The 20,250-nt window shown below is 37.6% G+C and overlaps 1 protein-coding gene across 2 annotated transcripts; it reads right to left on the bottom strand.

Annotated features, from left to right (window-relative positions):
* Positions 1 to 6,618: 6,618 nt before the first annotated feature.
* Positions 6,619 to 18,626, bottom strand: EMC7 (ER membrane protein complex subunit 7). Of its 2 annotated transcripts, XM_067742118.1 has the most exons (5): positions 18,321 to 18,622; positions 14,660 to 14,779; positions 10,687 to 10,825; positions 9,308 to 9,388; positions 6,619 to 7,093 (listed from the first exon to the last, which is right to left on the bottom strand). In XM_067742118.1, the coding sequence occupies exons 1-5, from the start codon at positions 18,551 to 18,553 to the stop codon at positions 6,941 to 6,943; spliced, it is 726 nt and encodes a 241-aa protein (XP_067598219.1). In that variant the 5' UTR covers positions 18,554 to 18,622; the 3' UTR covers positions 6,619 to 6,940. The 2 variants fall into 2 exon arrangements, with proteins under 2 accessions (XP_067598219.1, XP_067598226.1); XM_067742125.1 differs by lacking the exon at positions 14,660 to 14,779 and having other exon boundaries at positions 18,321 to 18,626.
* Positions 18,627 to 20,250: the final 1,624 nt, after the last annotated feature.

Here is a 20,250-nt window from a genome sequence, read left to right as displayed (position 1 = left end):
CTAAGTCCTGAAGAAAATGTAAGAGGTAGACAAGGGAAAGGGATGGGGGTGGGGTAGAGAGTTGAGAGGAAGAAATAATCAAAAAGGTCCAGAGGTGAGCAAACATATAGAACTTAAGAGTGGGGAAATGAGGAAAACTCAAGATGTAAGTGGGATCAAAGTGGCAAGAAGTGAATCTGGAGGGACCACGGTCAGGGTCCCATATTTTGAAGTCTATGGAGAGTCTACAAAGGGTTTTTAATAAGGGAATGACCCCGTCGGATTTGCCTTTTAGAAAGATCTTTAGGTTTACAGTGTCTGAAACTCTAGGCACCAGACATTAGGACTAGGACTGCTTTGCCTTGGAAGTCAGTTTCTCTTGACTACACCACCCCTTCTGAGGAGTGTTTGGAAGGAGAGAGGCAAGTCCCCAGATCATGCCAACAGCTGTAGGCAGAGGGTGGGCAAGTGAATAGATGTATGGCTATGTGTTGATCATGGGTATGTGAATGTTTAGTTTTTTTAGTTTAGCTTATGAGAGAAGCACTGTAGGAAGTAGTTAACAGGACTTGCTCTAGGTTACCAGCAGGTGAGCTTGGGAAAATTTTAACCTCTGTTTCCTCATCTGAAAAGTAAGAATATTAATAATTATGAGCTTTCACTGAGCACTTATATGAATAGGGTTAGTATTAATATTAAGTGGGATGATAATACATGTAAAGTGTTCTAAACAGTTCTACTTATGAAGTAGATATTTCCCCCATTTTACAGCTGAACCTTTGATCCATTTCACTCATGATGAAACTGAGGCTCAGAAAGGTTTCTTTCCCAAGATCATACAATTAGTAAGTGACGGAGCCAGGACATGTATTCACCCAATTTCTCCCTTAAGTTAGAAAGTTCCTTCTGACCCATTCATTCAAGATGGATATGGAGGCAACACAGCCAATTTTGCATTGACTGAGGGAAAAAGAGAAGGCTTTCAGCAGGTTGGAGATCATTTTGGTCCGTTCTGGATAAGTGCATAAGTCAGGACACTGGGTTCAAGTGATAGACACCTACTGGAACTAGCTTTAGTAAAACACATAAACACTATACTAGAGGATATACCAGTGCTCCGTGGAACGCAAGGGCAAGAACGCAGCGACCTCAGGAAAGGATTTGAAAAAAGGTACAGTTCTCAGATTTCATCTTCCACTTCAGCTTGGAACCTGTTTTCTCCTTTTCTGTAGTGTACATGGTAGAATAAAGAGCCAGGAACAGCTTGCAAGTTTATATGTTGCAATCTACGCGTTTAGTCCCTGAGTTTTCATTTTAAATTCCTCAGGAACAGCCTTTGGCCTAACCTGGATGAGATGCCCATAAAAGCAGAGCCGCACAGCACAAATATGGTTGCTGGGACAACATCTTTGCACCCCCTTCTCAGGGGAGAACCAGTTACAGGGGTAAGCTGGGCGACAGCTCAACAGATGTACATTAAAGGAAGGCAGGCTCTGATTGTCAGAGTTTAGATTTTCCTCTGCCCTTCCCCACTTTCCAATTGTGCTAATATATCTCATTTTCTCCTCCATAAAGATTCAATCCTACCATTCCTCACATTCTGGGAATAAAATAATTTACTTTTGGGGATAGAAAGAAATTTGAGAGACCATCAGGTAGGTGCACATATAAACCTCCTAAGAGGTGACTTCTGCCCAATTTTTTAACAACGCCAAGAAAAGTAAATCTCACGGTCACTGGCACCTCACAATCTTGTTTACTATGCCAAGAAATTCCTCTTCACAAGAAACTAATTCCTTCTGCTGTATTTAAGTCCATTTCCTTTCTCAGACTTCACAGAGTGGTACACAGCTCATCAGAATTTGCTTTAAAGGGATTATCAAGCCTTTGAAAAATCCCCTCAGCATTCTCTTTACCAAACTAAAAATTACAGCCACTTTAATCCTTCTTAAAGTATATCTAGTTAATATAGTCATGAGGTCAGTAGAATCATTTGTATAGAAAAGTATGAATATTAATCGCTGGCAGCTTTTCTCTAGACCTGCTCTATATATCTTATTATAGAGGCTAAAACTGAACACAGTACTCTCCAAATCAGGATAAATGATAAGTAAGGGGCTAGGCTGGAGATGGTGGGGGAAGGGATTCAAGAGGCTTTCACTGAATCCCTGCACGAATTGCAGCTGAACCTCCATGGACTTGAAAGGTTGTCCAGCAGCTACTTGCTCCACCAATCTCTGCCATACTCTCTTTGTGGGCCAGATTCCTTAGACTGTTGATTCTGCTTACCTGTGGCTCAGGATCAACATACCGGCTTCTCTGATACAGTACCACCCAACTGACTGGCTCAAGTCCCACCCTCAGTCCAACCAGCTGTGGATGGGAAGGCAGGTCCATCCAGGCCTGTGAAGAGACAAATGCAAAATGAAATTTTTCTTTCTTGTGTATAATGCACAAGATACCGTGACAGCAATGATTGCAAGGAAGCTTTTCTTACATATCTTCTCATGGTCCCTTATGAATCACCTCATAAAACTTTTAGAATGATTCCGTTTCTTAATCTTCATGCCAAATTTTCATGATCACTTAATTCTGAAGATTTTCTAATTTTTTTTTACTACAGTTATTTAGAAATATGCTTTAAAATATCCAAATATATGTAGTAGGAGCGGGATTACTTCGAGTGGGATTACTTTATATATACATGTTTTCCATATGTATATGGAAATTTTTGTTTACTAAGGAGGTACAGATACAAATCTTCAGTCATTACTAGTTCATTAAATTTTAGTGGAATTAAATGCCTTGTCAAAGTTTTCTATTGGAAATGCTGTGCCCAGATAGTTTTTACGGCCCTACCCATTCCTCCTGTTTACCACTTGACATTATTAATTTACTCCTCCCTCTTCTCAGGTTTGCCCAGGCTGGCTCAATGCTATCAGACTGCAGCCGCTGTGAAAAGCTTCAATTCCCTATGCTCCCATGATGAAGCTGTGTTACTGTGGGAAAGGAGATAAGCTAATACATGGTGCTATTTGGGGGAGGGGGGATTTTTATCTAAAATAGCTATTTTAGTATTTCATCATCTTTTTTTCAGGAATATTAAAACAATGTTCATAATTTATAGGCAACATCTGAATTTTGCAAAACCTACCCTCAAGTTCTCCTAAATAATTATAAACATTTGTACCAATTGGATATTCTCATATACTTTTCAAATTAAAAAATAATTGACTGTGACGACAATAATCACACCTAAAATGCTAAGGGGAGAGCACAACTAGGTCCTGCCTCAACATACTCTTTGAACAACACTAAAGGACTGGGTCGCTAGTTTCTATTGTGTTCCCTAATGTTAGTGCTTAGCAGAATTTTTGTTGGGTTAAAATGCAAAATGCATATGTAAACCATCCTAAAAGGTGAACTTTTTGCCCAATTTTTAAAGAACTGATTGTAACCATGCAAAAATATGACTATTTTTGACCTGGAAGGCAATTCTAAAAAATGAAAATATTTGTTTTAGTTTTTTCTTTAGGATATTTAATAAAAATATTTTCAATAGATTATTTTTAGTTGAACACTTAAAAAAAACCCCAAACTTTCTGAAAGTTTGAGTAACTATTTAAATGAAAAAGGTCTTCTTTATTATTGACCTCATCAGGACTTCGAAACTCTTCCAGCTACTGAAAAGTATGCTGAATGGTTGCTTCCTCTCTCTTGTCAGAGGAAACATAAGAAAAAAAATGATAACAGACTTTACTACTCTGGGCATGTTAGGTAAAATGCCCATTTTTTTCAAAATGTTAACCAGTCTCGAGATGAGTTCTGAGGATTTGACTCCTAAAAAAATGCTTGGAAACTTGGGAGCTATGGATCCATCCCAGGCACTCAGGGCTTCCTGGCAAGAATGGGCCACAAAGATCTGTTTTGCACAGAGTTACTACTCAGGTTTAATTTAGCAGAACTGAAAAAATTTTAACCACAAAGCTTACATTTAAAAGGAGATACATGTAAACTGAATCTAAGAAATACCCTAAGGAAGAGCAAAACACTTTGTCTCTGAGAGAGGAATAGCAGAAAGAACCCAAGGAAGTTCAAAAACTTGGCACCAATCATATGGTTCTCAAAGGTAGGAAATAATAGTATTGGGTTAAAATTATACTGGAATTTTGGATCTGAAAAGGGATTTACAGGTCTAATCCAAATCCCTCAATTTATAGATGATGAAACTTGAGGCCTGTTTATTCATTCAACAACATTTATTATGTGCCTACATGCTCAATGCTGGAAATACAACAATGAACAAGACAAGACATGGTCCAAAGAGGGAATGTGACTTGCCCAAATTCACTAAGCAAGTTAGCAACTAAACGGGCTGCTTGCACTCAACTCCAAATTGTCTAATAATATACAATCTTTTCTGTACCTGAAAATACACTAAGCATTTGATGAAGGAGCTGTGCAAAGATAAGATTTTCATATACAATTGATGTAATAACATTCTGTAATAAGGTATATGTTTATATTATATTCAGTGTTAAAACCTACATAAAATAAAGAGTTTTTTAATTAGCAAATGAAATGGTAATTTCCTTGGAAGTGCTAATTTCTAGTTTACTACGTATTCCATGTGCAAATTTTGACAATCCAAATTTTGAAATTTTTTAATATGATTTCTGATTGTACAACTATGACTCTTACTATATTCTGGCTGCTTTGAATTTCAACTTTTATGCAATCTGTGTTCTAATATTTTAGTTATTTTCAGTAAATAACTATTTTAAAGGATTCTAACCATTAACCAGTTTACCCACCTTATTCATTCATAGCTTAACCAGCGTGGTAACTTTAGTGTATGTAATATAATCAGAGATACAGCTTTTAAAATGTCCTGCATTGGAACTTATTTTTTTCTTTTTTCTTTTTTGGCAGCGCCACACAGCATGCAGGATTGTAGATTGTAGTTCCCCCACCAGGGATCGAAACTGTGCCCCCTGAAGTGGAAGCCCAGAGTCCTAACCACTGGACCGCAAGTGAATTCCCTTTTTTAAAAAAATATTTATTTATTTTTGGCTGTGTTCGGTCTTCATTGCTGTGTGTGGGCTTTCTCTAGTTGTGGCAAGAGGGGGCTACTCTTTGTTGTGGTGTGCAGGCTTCTCATTGCGGTGGCTTCTCTTGTTGCAGAGCACGGGCTCTAGGCGCACAGGCTTCAGTAGTTGTGGCGCATGGGCTCTAGAGCACAGGTTCAGTAGTTGTGGCACATGGGCTTAGCTGCTCCGTGGCATGTGGGATCTTCCCGGACCAGGGATCGAACCGGTGTCCCCTGCGTTGGCAGGCAGATTCTTAACCACTGTACCACCAGGGAAGTCCCGAATTCCCTTTGATTTTTTTTTTTTGAACTCAATTCTTTAAAAGAAAACTCATGTACCTTATTTCAAAATGAAAAATGGCACCTATAATAGGATAATAAAAGGGAAAATAAGAGTTTGGAACCAATCTTTTGTTGTTGTTTTTTTTTTGCTGATTTAATAACCCCAAGAAAGCAACAGGGGAGTTCTCTAACATAGGAGAGGATAGGAGCCCTAATAGAAGCAATACTGCAGCCTCAGCATTCTTTAATTAAAACAATCCAGGGCTTCCCTGGTTCGAGCCCTGGTCCGGGAAGATCCCACATGCTGCGGAGCAACTAAGCCCGTGCGCCACAACTACTGAGCCTGCACTCTAGAGCCCGTGAGCCACAACTACTGAAGCCTGCACACCTAGAGCCTGTGCTCCACAAGAGAAGCCACCGCAATGAGAAGCCCGCGCACCACAACGAAGAGTAGCCCCCGCTCGCGGCAACTAGAGAAAGCCTGCATGCAGCAACGAAGACACAACGCAGCCAATAAATAAATAAATAAATACTTAAAAGATTGCTAAAAAAAAAAAACAACCAAAGTCCAAAAGAAAAGGTGTTGTAACTTACTGAAATAAAAAGGTTTTGAGACACTCCTGATATATGAGATATCCTGATTGGATATTCCAACACCTCTGAGAATCAATAGTGGGGAAGATGAGGGGATTTATAAGCTACCTCTGCTATACTACCAACATTACAATATGGAGCTCTAAGGTTGATTTTCCATCCTCAGACTCTACAAGGCTCTCCTACTGCTGCACTTCTTTCCCCTGGCCATTCACTCCCTGTTATTATTTGTGCTTCCTCCCTACATAATAAGCTCTACGGAGGACAGGCACTGGATACCACCCATCTCTGTATCTTACCTTGAATCACAGCACATAGCTGATATTCAATAATTGTAAAATGAAACCAGAGATGGTAACCAGAATTTAAAAATTGGTTAACACCTATCCTAATTCATATACCCACACTCTGAAACTAACTGTAATAATAAAAATTAAAACTACATCAGGAACATGTGGTTCTACTTCAAATATCAGGGAATCTTAAATGGCAGGGCAGGACTAAGAATTTTGAAAGGTCTAGTTACACAAAAACCCACAGTGCATGCTGCTCTAAAAATATCAACCACTTCTTTTTAAACAGGAAAAATCAATTTCAAGCCTCCGATAATGAAAGATAGAAGAAAACTGTCAGAAATAAAGGAAACATTAAGTGGAAAAAAAATGACAAGATAATTTTATCTCTGGATTAAGACTTATTTTAATATACATAATGTATAGTACTTCATATAATTTATTAATGTCATTTTCTATAGGACACTGTAATTAATTCAGTGACATCAATATTGACCTCATACAGACAAAGGATGAAAGCTGGGTTTTCTTGTGTACCAAATACAAAACATGTGCTGAAGAGTTATCACATACAACAGTTATACGAGATCAACTTTAAGGATGACTCAAGTTTACAGTAGTTGCTTCACACGGTTCTCCCTCAAGACTTGGATGTCACCCAGTGTTGCCATGCTTGTGCAAATGCCATCTCTGGCTTGCCTGACTACCTCCTTTTGCCAGCCCCACTTTTGCCTGTTTTACTGCTGCCACTGCTAGATTTGCCAGATGATTTTGAAGAGAAGAGTCTTGTCATGAACTCAGAAACATCAGGCAATTCATGATTGGAATTCAGCATATTCATTGACTGCTCCATCTCCTGTGGGAAGACAAAGCACAATGATATGAAACGCACACGTCATTTAACAACACTTCCCTTAAGGAAGGAGGAGAGAAATAGAACAGGTAAAAGGTACTGGTTCTGAGCAATGATGTAATGTCATACCCAACAGCATTTCAGAAACCATGTTTCATGCCTCCTTTATATCACTAAGCATTTCAACCCTTAGTAAATGTCCGATAAGTGTTGCCTGGGGTTTGATTCGGCTTATATAGCCGAATATATATATATAAAGGGCATTTTCTCGGATAATGGACATATGTGATCATATTCCTGCCACCTTATTTTGTTTTCTGATCAGAATGCTTTCTTATTGTTTTAACAAGTGTTTTCTTAAACTCATGCTTTTTCTAGATGCATATAACCAGAACAGCAATCTTTAACCATGTATCAAGGTATCAGAAAAGTCTGGAAGGTAACTGTAGCATTTCCAAGACTTGATTTTTAAGGGCCTTAGTAGTAAATCTATGAATACTGTATGACTTGGGTGACCTCAGTTACAGCATCTAAAGCAAGCAACATCAATGTTAAAATGTTACAAACAGTCACTGGCAGGACCTAAGGACATGGCACTTTTATTTTGAGGTTCTTGTCCTCCCCCTTACTGAGCCAACAATCTATAAAGTACTGTTCCATTTTTGACAATATTAATGTAATGTCTGCTTCATTTGAATTATATGTGACATTCCAAAAGTGAACTTAAAATTATATTAGTTCGGACATGAAAAAAATAGCAAATACTCTATTATCTATTATTTAAAATTGAATTTTTTGTTCAATTATTAGCTTGGGCTTTCTCCCCAAATGTAGAATATATACATGAGTTTTCAGGGAGAAATCACCTTTACAAATATGGCCAGGAAAGAAACATTATGTTAACATGCCCTAGTAATCAAGAATTAAATGTTTATTTTAAATATAACAGGTCTTGAATCCCCACAAAAATATATCATCAACTCTATTTTTGAAGCTGTTCAATTCTGAAGCTCTTGAATGAACAACTTTTTACACTGCTTACTATATATGCAAAGCATTTTGCAAGAAATGAATTTTTAATCCAATGTGACTTCTAATGTTTCCTTCTATTGATACCACAGAGAGTTAACTGCCTTAACAGATACAAGGATATAGGATGTACACTTTCTGACCAACACTGAGGCAAAGATGCCAAAATTTAGCAACAATACATTTTGAAACATCATAAAGTTTTCTTTTTTCATGAAGCTTTTTCTGCCATTCCAGCTTGGGATAAGTGTCTTACCTTCTACAGAACTTAATCACCTAGTACCTCAGCAAACATTTTTTATTTATGTATATCTTATTTTTCCATTTAAATCCACACATGCGCACATACACACAAACACAATCCTCTGATGGCAAGAAGAGTGCTTTATAAATCCATTCTACTTCCTACATTTAACTGGACTATGAGCTTGTTGACAACAGGGATGACATATAGTCCATTTTTGTGTCCCCTGTATCCAGAACCTAAAAATTGATTAATAAATGTTTATTCAGTGATGAATAAAGTGTAAATACATATATATTAAATACAACAGAAAAACCTGGAATTCAGGAGATATCTGTTGATGGTTTTTGGGTGGAAGAATAGATAATTTTTTTTCTTTTAATTCTGAAGATTTTATACGGAAGCAAATATTTAAAAGAGACAAAGTGGTGGCACTAAAAATTTGAAGCATCTTACTTGGCAACTCCTCTCCCCTTTGCCAAACAGTATGATCTTGTGGTAGAGAGTCTGAAAACCACTATTCTATTTTTCTCCCTTGGTCTATCCGAATTTCTTCTGTGTGTCTGAACACATAAACTAAATGTGTACTTTGAAGAGTTTTGTAAAGTAAAGATAGATTATAAGAAGCTACCATTTTGTGAAATATTTGGATTAGGTATACCAGAATTATTATGCTTTTCAACTATTAAACAAGCGAGGTGCAAAGAGGCAAGTACTAAGCAAAATGTTTTAACTATATGAAAAGACCCAGGCTTTTATCAGGCAGAACCAACTGAATTTATCTGGTCCAGTGGAAACAATTAATTAAATGCCAGGAACATAATACTGTATCAACACAACCTGTAGATGAATTTGGCTTGGTAATTAGGATAAGGCTGAACAAACCCAAGCCATTCAGCCACAACGGACAGACCAGGCATCAGAACATAGTTCAGTCATCTTACCCGCCTCATGTCAGGATCACTTGTGTTGACCACTTTGGGCAGAAGCACAAATATCAATAATGGAAGAACCATCATCATAACCTGTGAAAGAAAAAAATTCAGAAAATGTTTTTCCTACTTAACTGCAGAACAAAATCTGCACTTAACAACCAATGATGGAATTAAATATTGTAAACAGAATAAAACTAGCAGCCACCACTTCAATTCTACTGAACGAGCCCTGGTGACAGCAAGGTGCTCCTCAGTATCTGACTGTCGTAATATAAGAGTCTTACCTATAAGTGTGTGGACTTTATATAGACACCTTGCTTCACGTCTGTGCTACCTATCATTTTGCAGAGTTTAGAGTTTTATCTAACACAAATAGTTTGCAAACTGAACTATTCATTCACTTTCTTCAGTCTGCAGTCTGGCATTGAGATTGGTGATCCTGATGGCTCACCATCAGGTTGGATCCACAAGTCTTTCCAGATGACTTGTGATTCTTGGAGAAAACACCACATCCCCCCTCTAATGTACAATATACCACTAGGCAACTACTATAGCAGACAAGTTTTAAAAAATGACCTAGGAGCTTCTACCACTGCATGTTCCCATGGAATTTCAGAAATGAGAACATGGAAGATATTTCTCAATTAGCTTTGGAGTCTCATTGCTAACTTCACCCATCCACTCTACCCTCCTGCCTCTTTATGCCTAACTGCAGATTCCAGGTACTAACTTATTCCTCTCAAAGGAGGTACAGCCTGAAACGTCCCTATTTGTGTTCTAAATAGCTATCTGCAAGAAATATGATCAACATTTAGATAATTCTAAGGTAATAATTCAACTTTCAAAAACAGCAAAGAAAAAGAAGTCAAGCTGTTTCTACATATGCTATTAGTATTTTATATTAGTGGACACCATAAAATCGTTTCATGAAAATACCAAGTACTTAAATTACTACAGAATAACTTCTCTGTTCATAACACATCAAAAAAAAAAAGCCTTTGTAAAAACCTTACTTGTGCCATCAAGAGGGGAAATTTATTAACTGATGGCACATTCATCAATGGACTAACATTCAGGTAGTATGAAGGATGAGATAGCTAGCTCCATGTGTGACTTACCACATACTCTTACTCTATTTTAATTTTAAACGTAAGTACTTATCTAATTTCTGCTGCACATTTCAATGTCAAATCTATTGTGTCATTCTCACTATCTTTTATTATGTATTCCCAAAGCTACTATTTTCATGAAATTCATGAATTGTTCACAGTAATCCTTTGATCCAACAATCTGACTCTAGCTTTCCTTTCACAGGGGTTAGAATTTTTCAACTGCCTGGAAGCAAATTACAGATTAGTAAAGATACTTTATTGTAGCCTGATACATACCATTGGGTTCATCAGAAAGTCTGTCCAGCCCCAAGATTCCCTTTTAATAAAGTAAGAAGGTGGGCCTGAAGATTTCATTTGGAGAGGATAGGGCAGTCTGACCACTTCTGATGTTTTGATGTAATTCACATATCTCGCTCTGATAAAGCAACATGAAAAAAGCATCAGTAATCCTACTAAAAGCATTACTAGTTAAAAGAAATGCTTATAATATATTATCAATGCCTTATAATTACCTTTAGCTTTTTCCAAAATGCTTTGGCATCTAAACTTTTGATCTTGAAAATCTGATCAAAGTAGCTTTATCTGTATGTCTAAAATACTTAGCAAAATGTAGAGGGAGAACACTAGATTTGGAATCAAGAGACCTAGTTTCTAGCTATAGCTCTGTTATTACCTAGGCTTGTGGTCTTAAGTTCTTAACTTTTCTGGTTATATCAGAAGTTCTCCTGGAATTCTTCTAGCTCTAAAGCTCTTTGATTCTATTTAATAATAAATTTATTTTGTTATAAATATACAAAAATGCTGGAATTTTTTTGATTGTCTGAAACATGCATTGTTGAGTACACCTAATTTTAAAGGGTATTTTGCAAGAAAAACTTAATGATTTAAGAAAGTCCTGCAACAGTGCCATAGGTAACATTACATTTTTACCAGACATGCCAGTAATTTTAATCAGCCATGTTCAGACATATTCCAGTTTACTTTTTGAAAATTGCCTCCCCTATTTTTTCTATCATTTCCTTCTGGAACTTCTATTAGACACATGTTAGACCTTTTCATTCTTTACTCCACATCTTGTTAAACTCTCACTTTCACAGTGTCCTTTCCTTTATCTGTATTGCTTTCTGGGTAATTTTTCTGATCTGTCTTCCAGCTCATCAAACCTCTGTTCAGTTGCTTAGCACATCCACTGAGTTTTGTATTCCAAAGCATATACTGAGTGTAAAAGTTCAATTTCATTCTTTTTTCAAATATCTATGGCTTATTTCGATATTATGGTAAAAGCATTTCTTTTATTTGTTTAAAGCATTTTAAATATATTTTAAACAATTTTATAGTCTATATCCAATAAGCCTACTAACTAGAGTTCTCAGAGGTCTGATTCATCTGCTGACTCCACGTACATTGTTTTCTTGGGTATTTTATAAGTTAAGTAGACTTTATTTTTGCATGGGACTGGGACAGAGAGTTGTGCATTTGTCTCTGCCAGGAGTGGGGGATTATGACCAGGGGCCACCTTATTAACTGTTCAGATTGGAAGTTTCTGGATCATGCAAGAACAAATTCATATCCAAATTTCAATGAGGGTGTGACTATCAATTTTCAGGATAGATTTTTCCCTCCAAAAGCCAGGGAATCTGATCTTTTGGATTTCAGGCCAAGGGTCAAAGGGGAAACCAAGTCTTAGATCTAATTCTGACTCCAAGCATGCACAGGCTTGCCTCCCACCTACACACTGCTAATAAAATCTAAGGCTTTTGGTGAGAGAATAACAAAACCCCCAGGTAGGAAAGTAGTTTACAGTTTATCCTCTGAGGATTTCCCTTACTTTTTTGGGAGCTATACATTTAAAAGGAAATGTTTATCATGCTTTACCCAGCATTTCTAAAATTTTTCATTCTGACAAAATGTCAGAAATGTAAGTCTCACATATATTTGAAACTAACTTCTGCAAAATATTGGTCAAGAATACAAAATATTGGTCAAGAATATTAGTATCTTATATGGATCCCTCTTTGTTCTCTACTCTGTCCTCCCCAATTATTAAAATGATAAGGGCCTTGTTTTTTTTACCTATGTTTCAGGCATCCAATCATCAGGGATGGATCTGAGAACATGAATCCAACTGCTGCAACCAGTCCTTAAATACTAAAGCAGGAAGTACTCTTTACCCAAAGTGAAAAAGCAAATAAAACTTTATATTTAGAAAAATATTTCTAATTGCTTAGACTACTTTATTCAAAATTCAAAGTAAAAAGAATAAATAAAAATAAATTATAGTTTTTAATCGACAAGTATCCCCCTTTAACAACTTTCATTCTCTCCAGTATTCAGTTTCGTTTGTTTTGTTTTTTTGAGCCAGGCCACGCGGCTTGTGGGATCTTAGCTCCCCAACCAGGGATTGAACCCGGGCCCACAGCAATGAAAGTGCAGAGTCCTAACCACTGGACCCCAAGGAACTCCCAGTATTTTTAGTATTTTTAAAAAACTTTTAAACCTATATAAAGTTCATATGGTAAATCTACAAACCACCCCCATCTCCAAGCTTGCAATTCTAAAATACATAAAAAGTCATGATAAGTCCTTTACAGTTTAGATTTTAACATACTAGAGTTTTATACATATATTTTAAAAAACTTTTATGCCTCTAAAAAGACATGAGAAAGTCAATAGCTAATGTGGTTCAGTTACTTTGAAACAATCCATTTATTACATCAAAAATATTTATAAACATATTTGCAAGGTATTACCGTTAATTCATGCTCCACCTTGCTCTCAATAGCCAATAGCAAGAAATATTAGCATTTGGACAAAGTAGAATATTCTAAGACAATTTAATTTCAAAAATAGAGGGGAAAGTAGTTTGTTTCTAAAGAACGCGTTTTTAGTAGCATCACAGTATTGGTTTCGTAATAATATCAAGAATTTAAATTACCACAGAATAACCATCTCTGTTCACTACACATCCTAAAAGACGAAAAAGAAAACTCTGTCAACAGGAGCTGACTTCACTGGACTAATATGCAGCTGATATTAAAGGATGACGCAGCTCAATATATGACTCACTATTTTAATTATAGCATATTTACACATTACGCTTTAAAAACTTTCAATGACCAAAAAAAAACAAAGGAAGAGGGAAAGCATTTTAGGAGTAAACACTAACTCAAATATAAATATTACAGTACTAACCGAACATCTCTCTTATGTCAGCTCTATTTGGGGTCTCTACAAATCAACCTAAATATGCTAGGCACATAACAAAAAGGTCAGTAGTAAAATACAGCTCCTCTAACCCCCAAATTATTTTTGCCTTTGCATGACCTCTTCGTTATTACTGCAACATGAAGTAATTCTGTGATAGCTCAAACAAAGAAGAGACATTACCATTTAAAATTGTTTGGTATTTGTCAATTACACCTCAATAAAGCAAGCAAGAAAACTGCTTCCTATACTTCCTGGTCAGATTAGACTAAAGAGAGCACTATTGGCATGAGACTAATAACAAATAAATAAATTGGGGTTATAAGAGCATAAGGCTGAATCTGAACACTGTGGAAATCTATACAACTGATTCTAACTTCAAATGGGTTTGTGGTATTACAGGATCAGAGCCTGAATTAGTCCAAAATTCTTTTCACCTCGACTTCAAAGCATGTGTTCATCTACTTAGAACTTCTGAAACTTTTCCCTAGTCTTCCAGCCTCTAATACTGTACTTCTCTTTTTTTTTATTATGATCCTCACTTTGAAGTAAACTCCATGATGTAATCTACCGTTTTCCAAAGAAATACTAAATTTCCATTGCACACTAAATGTTCCAGACAGGAAAAACTATAGAAATTTCTAGATCAACATACTATCAAATATACTAAGAGGTATCATCAAAATATCCCAATGATGAGTATTTTCAACTTAGAAAATTTAAATTATTTCCAACTTTAATAATCACATTTCAATTAAAACTTTCACAGTGCTTTTGCTCCTATAGTAAGTAACCTTACCTCTTCTCTATATAATCATATTAGGAGCTTTAAAATAAATATTAAGCCAGAGCAGGAGAAAGTTCAACTGTACAATATTATCAATGCTCAGATTAGAACAATATAAGGATGTTTTAAATATTTTAAGGAATACCTGTAGTTTAAATAGGAAACTTTCCAACCTTAACTATAAATTCTAAAAGGAATATATATAATGAGGTATTCAGTAGCCTAGCCTTTGGTAAAAATTAAATCAGTTGTCCTCACCTCATTTTGCCTTTTGAAGTGATATCTACTCGGACAGGATCAAACCTGTAAGCTGGAGAAATAACTTCCACTACATAAGATCCAGAAGGTATATCATGAACCACAAAACTCCCATCTGTCCTGGAACAATGAAATTATCATATTTAGTCACTTCTGATCAATAGCTTATTCTTTTCTTATGTTTTAAACCATCTGTTAACTCCCAAACCAACACCTCCCAAAATGACAGTCAGAGTAATTAGCAAAAAAAAAAACCCAAACTGGCAAGAGTTGTCCCACATTTCAGCTTCCATAATTAACACTGCACGAGTTCTGAAAACGCCCCAGACCATTCCACAGAGACATAGAAAGTACTTCTATTCCTTCTGTGAAATAGAGATGACAGGTGACAGGAGCACAGGTCCAATTCTAAAGCCATGTCTTTATTCAAGGGAATGAATAATATATGTCATTCCTACAAGTTTAGGGGTCCAATTTTGCAGATCCCCTCCAACAATTTCTTAATTAAAAATGACCTTTTTTCCTAGGTTTAATTTGCATTTTGTTTTCTTTCCTTTTTTTCTTTTTTATGGAAAAGGTAATTAAGTACTGTTTGTTCCACTTGTTACAAATAGTTCCCATCTACCTTGGTTACTTCTTTTTGGGTATGTAGAAATTTAAAATGTTTATGTAGTTAAAACCATCCACCTTTTCCTTACTGCTTTCTTCTAAACTTCTAGACTTAGAAAACCACCCCATCAAGAACTGATAATTTCATGTTCACAGACCAAAATTAATTTGTTTTGCTAATGAGAAACTGCCATTCCGAGGAAAAAGATGTTTCTGTTTCAGAACAAATGGTTCTAAAGGGATTGACTTTATCAGAGAATTGCCAGTCTCACAATAATGTTAAAATAATGCTCCTTAAATCATTAGGCTCTTTCACAGTTAAAGGAATAGCTGATTCTGTCACATCCACAATGTTTACTAAAAAGTAAGAGGAAAAAGTTCCTTACTACTTCAAAGTACACACTGAGCTGAAACAGAATCAAAGTGCAAACATCAAGTTAACTTCTTCCTGAGCTGGATGTCTTCTATTTGCCCTTCAGATCATTCTCCACCCGTCTCTCCCCACAGCAGGAAGGGAAGAAAATGAGCTTAGTATACTTTTCCCCCCCCAGCTCTCTCCCGTGAGAGGCCCCTAACTGGCTTTGTCAAGGGACACAGCTCCTTTCAAGGCAGTTCTTTCCTCTTTTCTAGGTTCCAGTAACCTTTACTTCCCCGCCTCCCTTCAGGCTTAGAGGTGACAATAGCCTTGAGGTTGTAAACTCTGGAGTACTGCATAATCTGGTTGTTTCCCTACACCATGACTACCCTGGTTAATCCTTTCATTTAACTTTCCTTGAATTATTCAGTTTCTTGATGGGATCCTAACTTAATGAATTTCAAAACATTTTCCTAGGTCCAGAAAAAAGAGAATTAATTCCAGCACAACACAAATAATACCAGAACTAATGGCGTAAAGGAAAAGCAAATATATTTTTCCTCCTAAGGTAAATATTTTGCTTTAAAAGATAACACAGACATTGTATAATGAAATTTTCAAACTTGGCTTTTAAAATGTACTCTACAATACAATGACCTTGTTGGACCCTGATTTGAAAGAACAATCACATAAAACTATTTCTGAGATAAGTGGGAAAACATAAAAATGGACTGGGTATTAGATGATATTATGGCATTATCATTTCTTTTGTCAAATCCATAACGGTACTGTGGGGGTTTTTTTAAAGTCCTTATCTTTCAGAGATACATAGTAGTGTTTTTATAAGTGAAATTATATTATGTTTAAGATCATCATATTTAAATATTCCAGAAAGAAATTAATGAGGTGCAGAGGAGATATAAATTCAAACAGTAAATTGTGATGGGTTCCTAAGCTATTCTGTTTATTTTAGTGTATGTCTGTAATTTTCCATAAGAAAAAGTTCAAAAAATTATAGTATGTAATCTTACGTATAGTACATAATGCATAGCACATAATTTCAAAAAACTGAAAACTACCTAAGTGCCCCCAGAGGACTAGATAAATAAATTATGGTTTACATACACAGTGATGAGAGCAAGAAGTGGCATGGGAGTCCTCAGTTGAAACTCCCCTGATGTCCATTTAGCCAAGTCCCAAGCCACCTCCAATAAGCATAAACATAGTCAAAATTGCATGTTACTTATGCATAACAGGTACAAGACAAATTACCTATCCCTCTTCCAAAAAGGTTGCCACCATAAGCTCTTCATATTAATTCTCAATTAACCTTTCTACATACAAATGAAAGAACATGAAATGGTATCAGAAGCTGCTCACAAAATATTAAATGAAAAAAAGCATGTTACAAAGCACTGTATATTGTATATTACTATTAAAAACGTAGGTCATGTGATTCCAAAGAGATACAATAAAATGCTAAGGCTTGTTATCTCTACTTTGTTTACATTTTCTTCAATAGACACATCACATATATATTATTTTCAAATAAAAATAATGTTTATTTTAAAAAACTGTATACTGCAGAAGAAAAAAAAGAGGTCAAATGGTTAATTATGGCTAATTTTCTAAAGCTTAATGAGTTTTATTATTAAAAGTTCATTTATATTAGGGTAAAACTTAAGGAATGCCCTAATGCCATATTTGTAATAATATACAGCACTTTAAAAATGATTGTAAGCTTGTCACTATTTATTAATCTGAGGTTGAAATTTCATTCAAAGGCACCTGGATACTCTGAATATTTCCAAAACAGATTTAGAATTAAATGTCCACACTTAAATTGTCTGGTTTTCAGATACCACTTGCTCGTATACAAACCTACCAGAGAAACGCTTCCTTTACCAAATGAATTTTCAGTTCAAAGTTTCACTTTCCAAGCAGCAATTGAAAGATTTAAAACATTATACTTGTGCCTAGACATCTGAAAAGCAGGCTGCTGCAGAACTGGACTGCTAATAAATCTACCACGTCTTTTAATATAGGCTCAAATCCTATTTCTACTAACAGCTAGAAAGGACAGAAGGGAGTAAGCAAGCCCTGTAGAGTCTCACATAAATGACAATAGTGATGTCGCAAATCCCTCGATGAATTCAAGCGTAAAAAAGAAGAACAATCTCACCTCCAGGCAAAAAAGGTGCTTTGATTAGGGACTTCAGGGCCCATTAATTTTAGAAGCAGCAACATTAGCCTCCCAGTCTGTGTCATCACTAAAAGCCCTGTGGGCTTTGAGAATTCCCACTTGCTTAGTATCTTTCTACACAACACGAAGCTACCAAAAGACTGAAATGGATGCAAAAAGGGGCCAGATTCCAGGGAAACCAGATGAGATGCAAAAGAAAGAATTCAGCAAAAGACAAATAAGGGGTCCATCTGTGCCCAGGGCCCGGGAGTGGTCATCCCCATTCAGGGCCAAAATGGAGTTGAAGATAACCGACTCCACTGCTCCGGCCCTGGGACGAGCGCCAGCCATCCTCATTTCTGAGGTACGGGACCGGGAAGGGGAAAGCGTCGACTGCCTCGCAAGGGTCACCCTCGGACAGCGACGTCGTCAGGTCTTGACACTCAGCTCCACTATGGGGAATTTCCTCCCGGCTCCCAACCCAACCACTTTCGCGCTGCCCTCAGGATGCTCACTTAAGGAAGCCGACATGCTCCTCTCCGTCTACCAGCACTCGGGCCGCCGAGATCCAGTCCTGGGGCTTCACACCAGGAACAACCGCACGCCCCTCAATCTTGAAGCGATCTCCGATGCTGACCCCACTCCCTCCTGAGCCCTCGGAGGTAGCCCCAGACACCTCCGAGCTCTGAGCATCCCTTGAGAGCATCAGCAGAAGGAAGGAAAAGAAGCCCCACACTGCGGCCGCCATGACTGCAGCTCTCGGCGGTTAGGCCGGGAGCCCCGGAAGCCCTCCCCGTCTCTCGCCGTCGCCGTCTCCGCAGGCTGATGTCGTCATCCCTGCGCGCCGGGTTCGGGCACCAGCTGTGGGCTCAAACCCGAGCGCAGGAGTCTTAGCTAATCCACTTGCGTGGCGGAAGAGTTGCGGATACCTCCGCGCGCTCCGGATTGGAGTGCGGTGTGAAGAGTGCCGCTTAAGGGGGCCGCCCACAAGGTGAAAGTGAGGGGCGTGTTGCTGTGGCAGCCGGGGGCTGAGGAACTCACGCGAGTGAAAGATGATTAAAACCGAGAGGAACGAGGATCTTAAGTAGCGTTTGCAAACGAGGCGCCGACTTAGGTAGAAACAAGTCCGGAAGAGAGCGTTTAAAAAGCTTCTAGATTCCCCAAGACGTATAAGATGAAAAGGCTCCCGCTTGTGTGTTTGAAGGAGATACCACCTCTGCATAGAAAAATAGCTGGAAAAATACGTAAACTGTTTACTAAGGGCTGCGTCTGGTGAAAAGGGAAGGAGTTGGAGGACATTTATCTGCATTTATTTATCTATAATCCACCATTCGTCCAGTTTTGAATGCTTTACCGTGATAACAGATGAGTGGGGGGAACCTGCCAATGTTGATCAAGAGGGCTAAGCCAAGATTTCAGAGAACATCTGCTCCAATCCTTAAATTTCTTGATGATAGAAAGGAAAGTGGCTTCCAGGGTTTCTGGTGGCCTTAGACGTTGCCACTCTTAGAGTTAGCCTCCCAGAGAGGAGTAACCAAAAATTGAAAAAAGATAAAAGAGCCGAGGACTCTGAACCCCTGGCGTGGGGTAGTGACGCAGCCCTCGGGGACCACCCCGTACTCTCTTCTGAGCGTCGGCATCTGCTGCTTTAGGGGTACTTTCCCCGAGTCTTCTGAAGATGGCCACTTCTTCACATTTAATCTTTGGAAGGAGGAGGGATGCTCTAAAAAAGATCATGTGCTACAACCCTCCCCATCAACACCAACCGTCAAAACTATACTAAATTATAAAGTTAAATTTCACTTTTCTAAAATGATACAAATATACAGAAATAGAAATAGCTTCATCCCAAATTTTTCTTATTTTCTTTCACATATTTTTGGTGACACTGCTTTGCTGGTGTCTAAGGCGCATGTTCAGTTTGACTAACAGGTCATCAGTGTTGGTCTTAATACTCCAGGTAGAAGCTGGGAAGTTTACTTTTTCTGTGGGGCAAATGGTGGGAGAGGACTAGCAGCACACAGGAACTGAACCCTCTGTATCCCCATTTCTACCTTTCTCTTTCTGCCCCTACCTTATAGTCATTCTAATACAAAAGTATCCACTGATTTGACCCCTCAGTTGCCAGGCTTATACCTCCGCAGAGGCGTTAGATGGAGGAGAGAAGCCTAAGTAATGTTTTCAGGTGGTGTGAAATTCTGTTCTCTCTCGTGTTTTCCAGGTAAACCACAGGAATTGCATAGATATTCAGCTCCAAATTATACAAGAGTTATTCCATAAAGTAGCCCTTGGACTCGTGCCTTATGAAAGAAACTATAATTATAATGAAATATTTTAGAAAGATTTTGTACTGGACTTGCTCTGTTTGCCCAGTCAAATCCACTTCTACCCTTCACTCTGCATTGTGCCCTGGAAGGCTGGACCTTGAAGGACTGCAAAAGCTTG

This window comes from Pseudorca crassidens, chromosome 1 (genome assembly GCF_039906515.1).
Source record: "Pseudorca crassidens isolate mPseCra1 chromosome 1, mPseCra1.hap1, whole genome shotgun sequence".
NCBI lineage: Eukaryota > Metazoa > Chordata > Mammalia > Artiodactyla > Delphinidae > Pseudorca > Pseudorca crassidens.
Note: the sequence above shows the minus strand (reverse complement) of the source record. Positions and strands in the feature narration are given on the sequence as shown.

Bases quoted from the DNA above. Each gene is read 5' to 3' on its own strand.
- EMC7 (XM_067742118.1), bottom strand. From the start codon at position 18,553: ATGGCGGCCGCAGTGTGGGGCTTCTTTTCCTTCCTTCTGCTGATGCTC. The intron at 10,826-14,659 runs GTGAGGACAACT...TTGCTTTATCAG, and splicing joins ACTTCAAAAGGCAAAATGAG to AGCGAGATATGTGAATTACA. The intron at 7,094-9,307 runs GTAAGATGACTG...GTCTTCCCACAG, and splicing joins GTGATCCTGACATGAGGCGG to GAGATGGAGCAGTCAATGAA.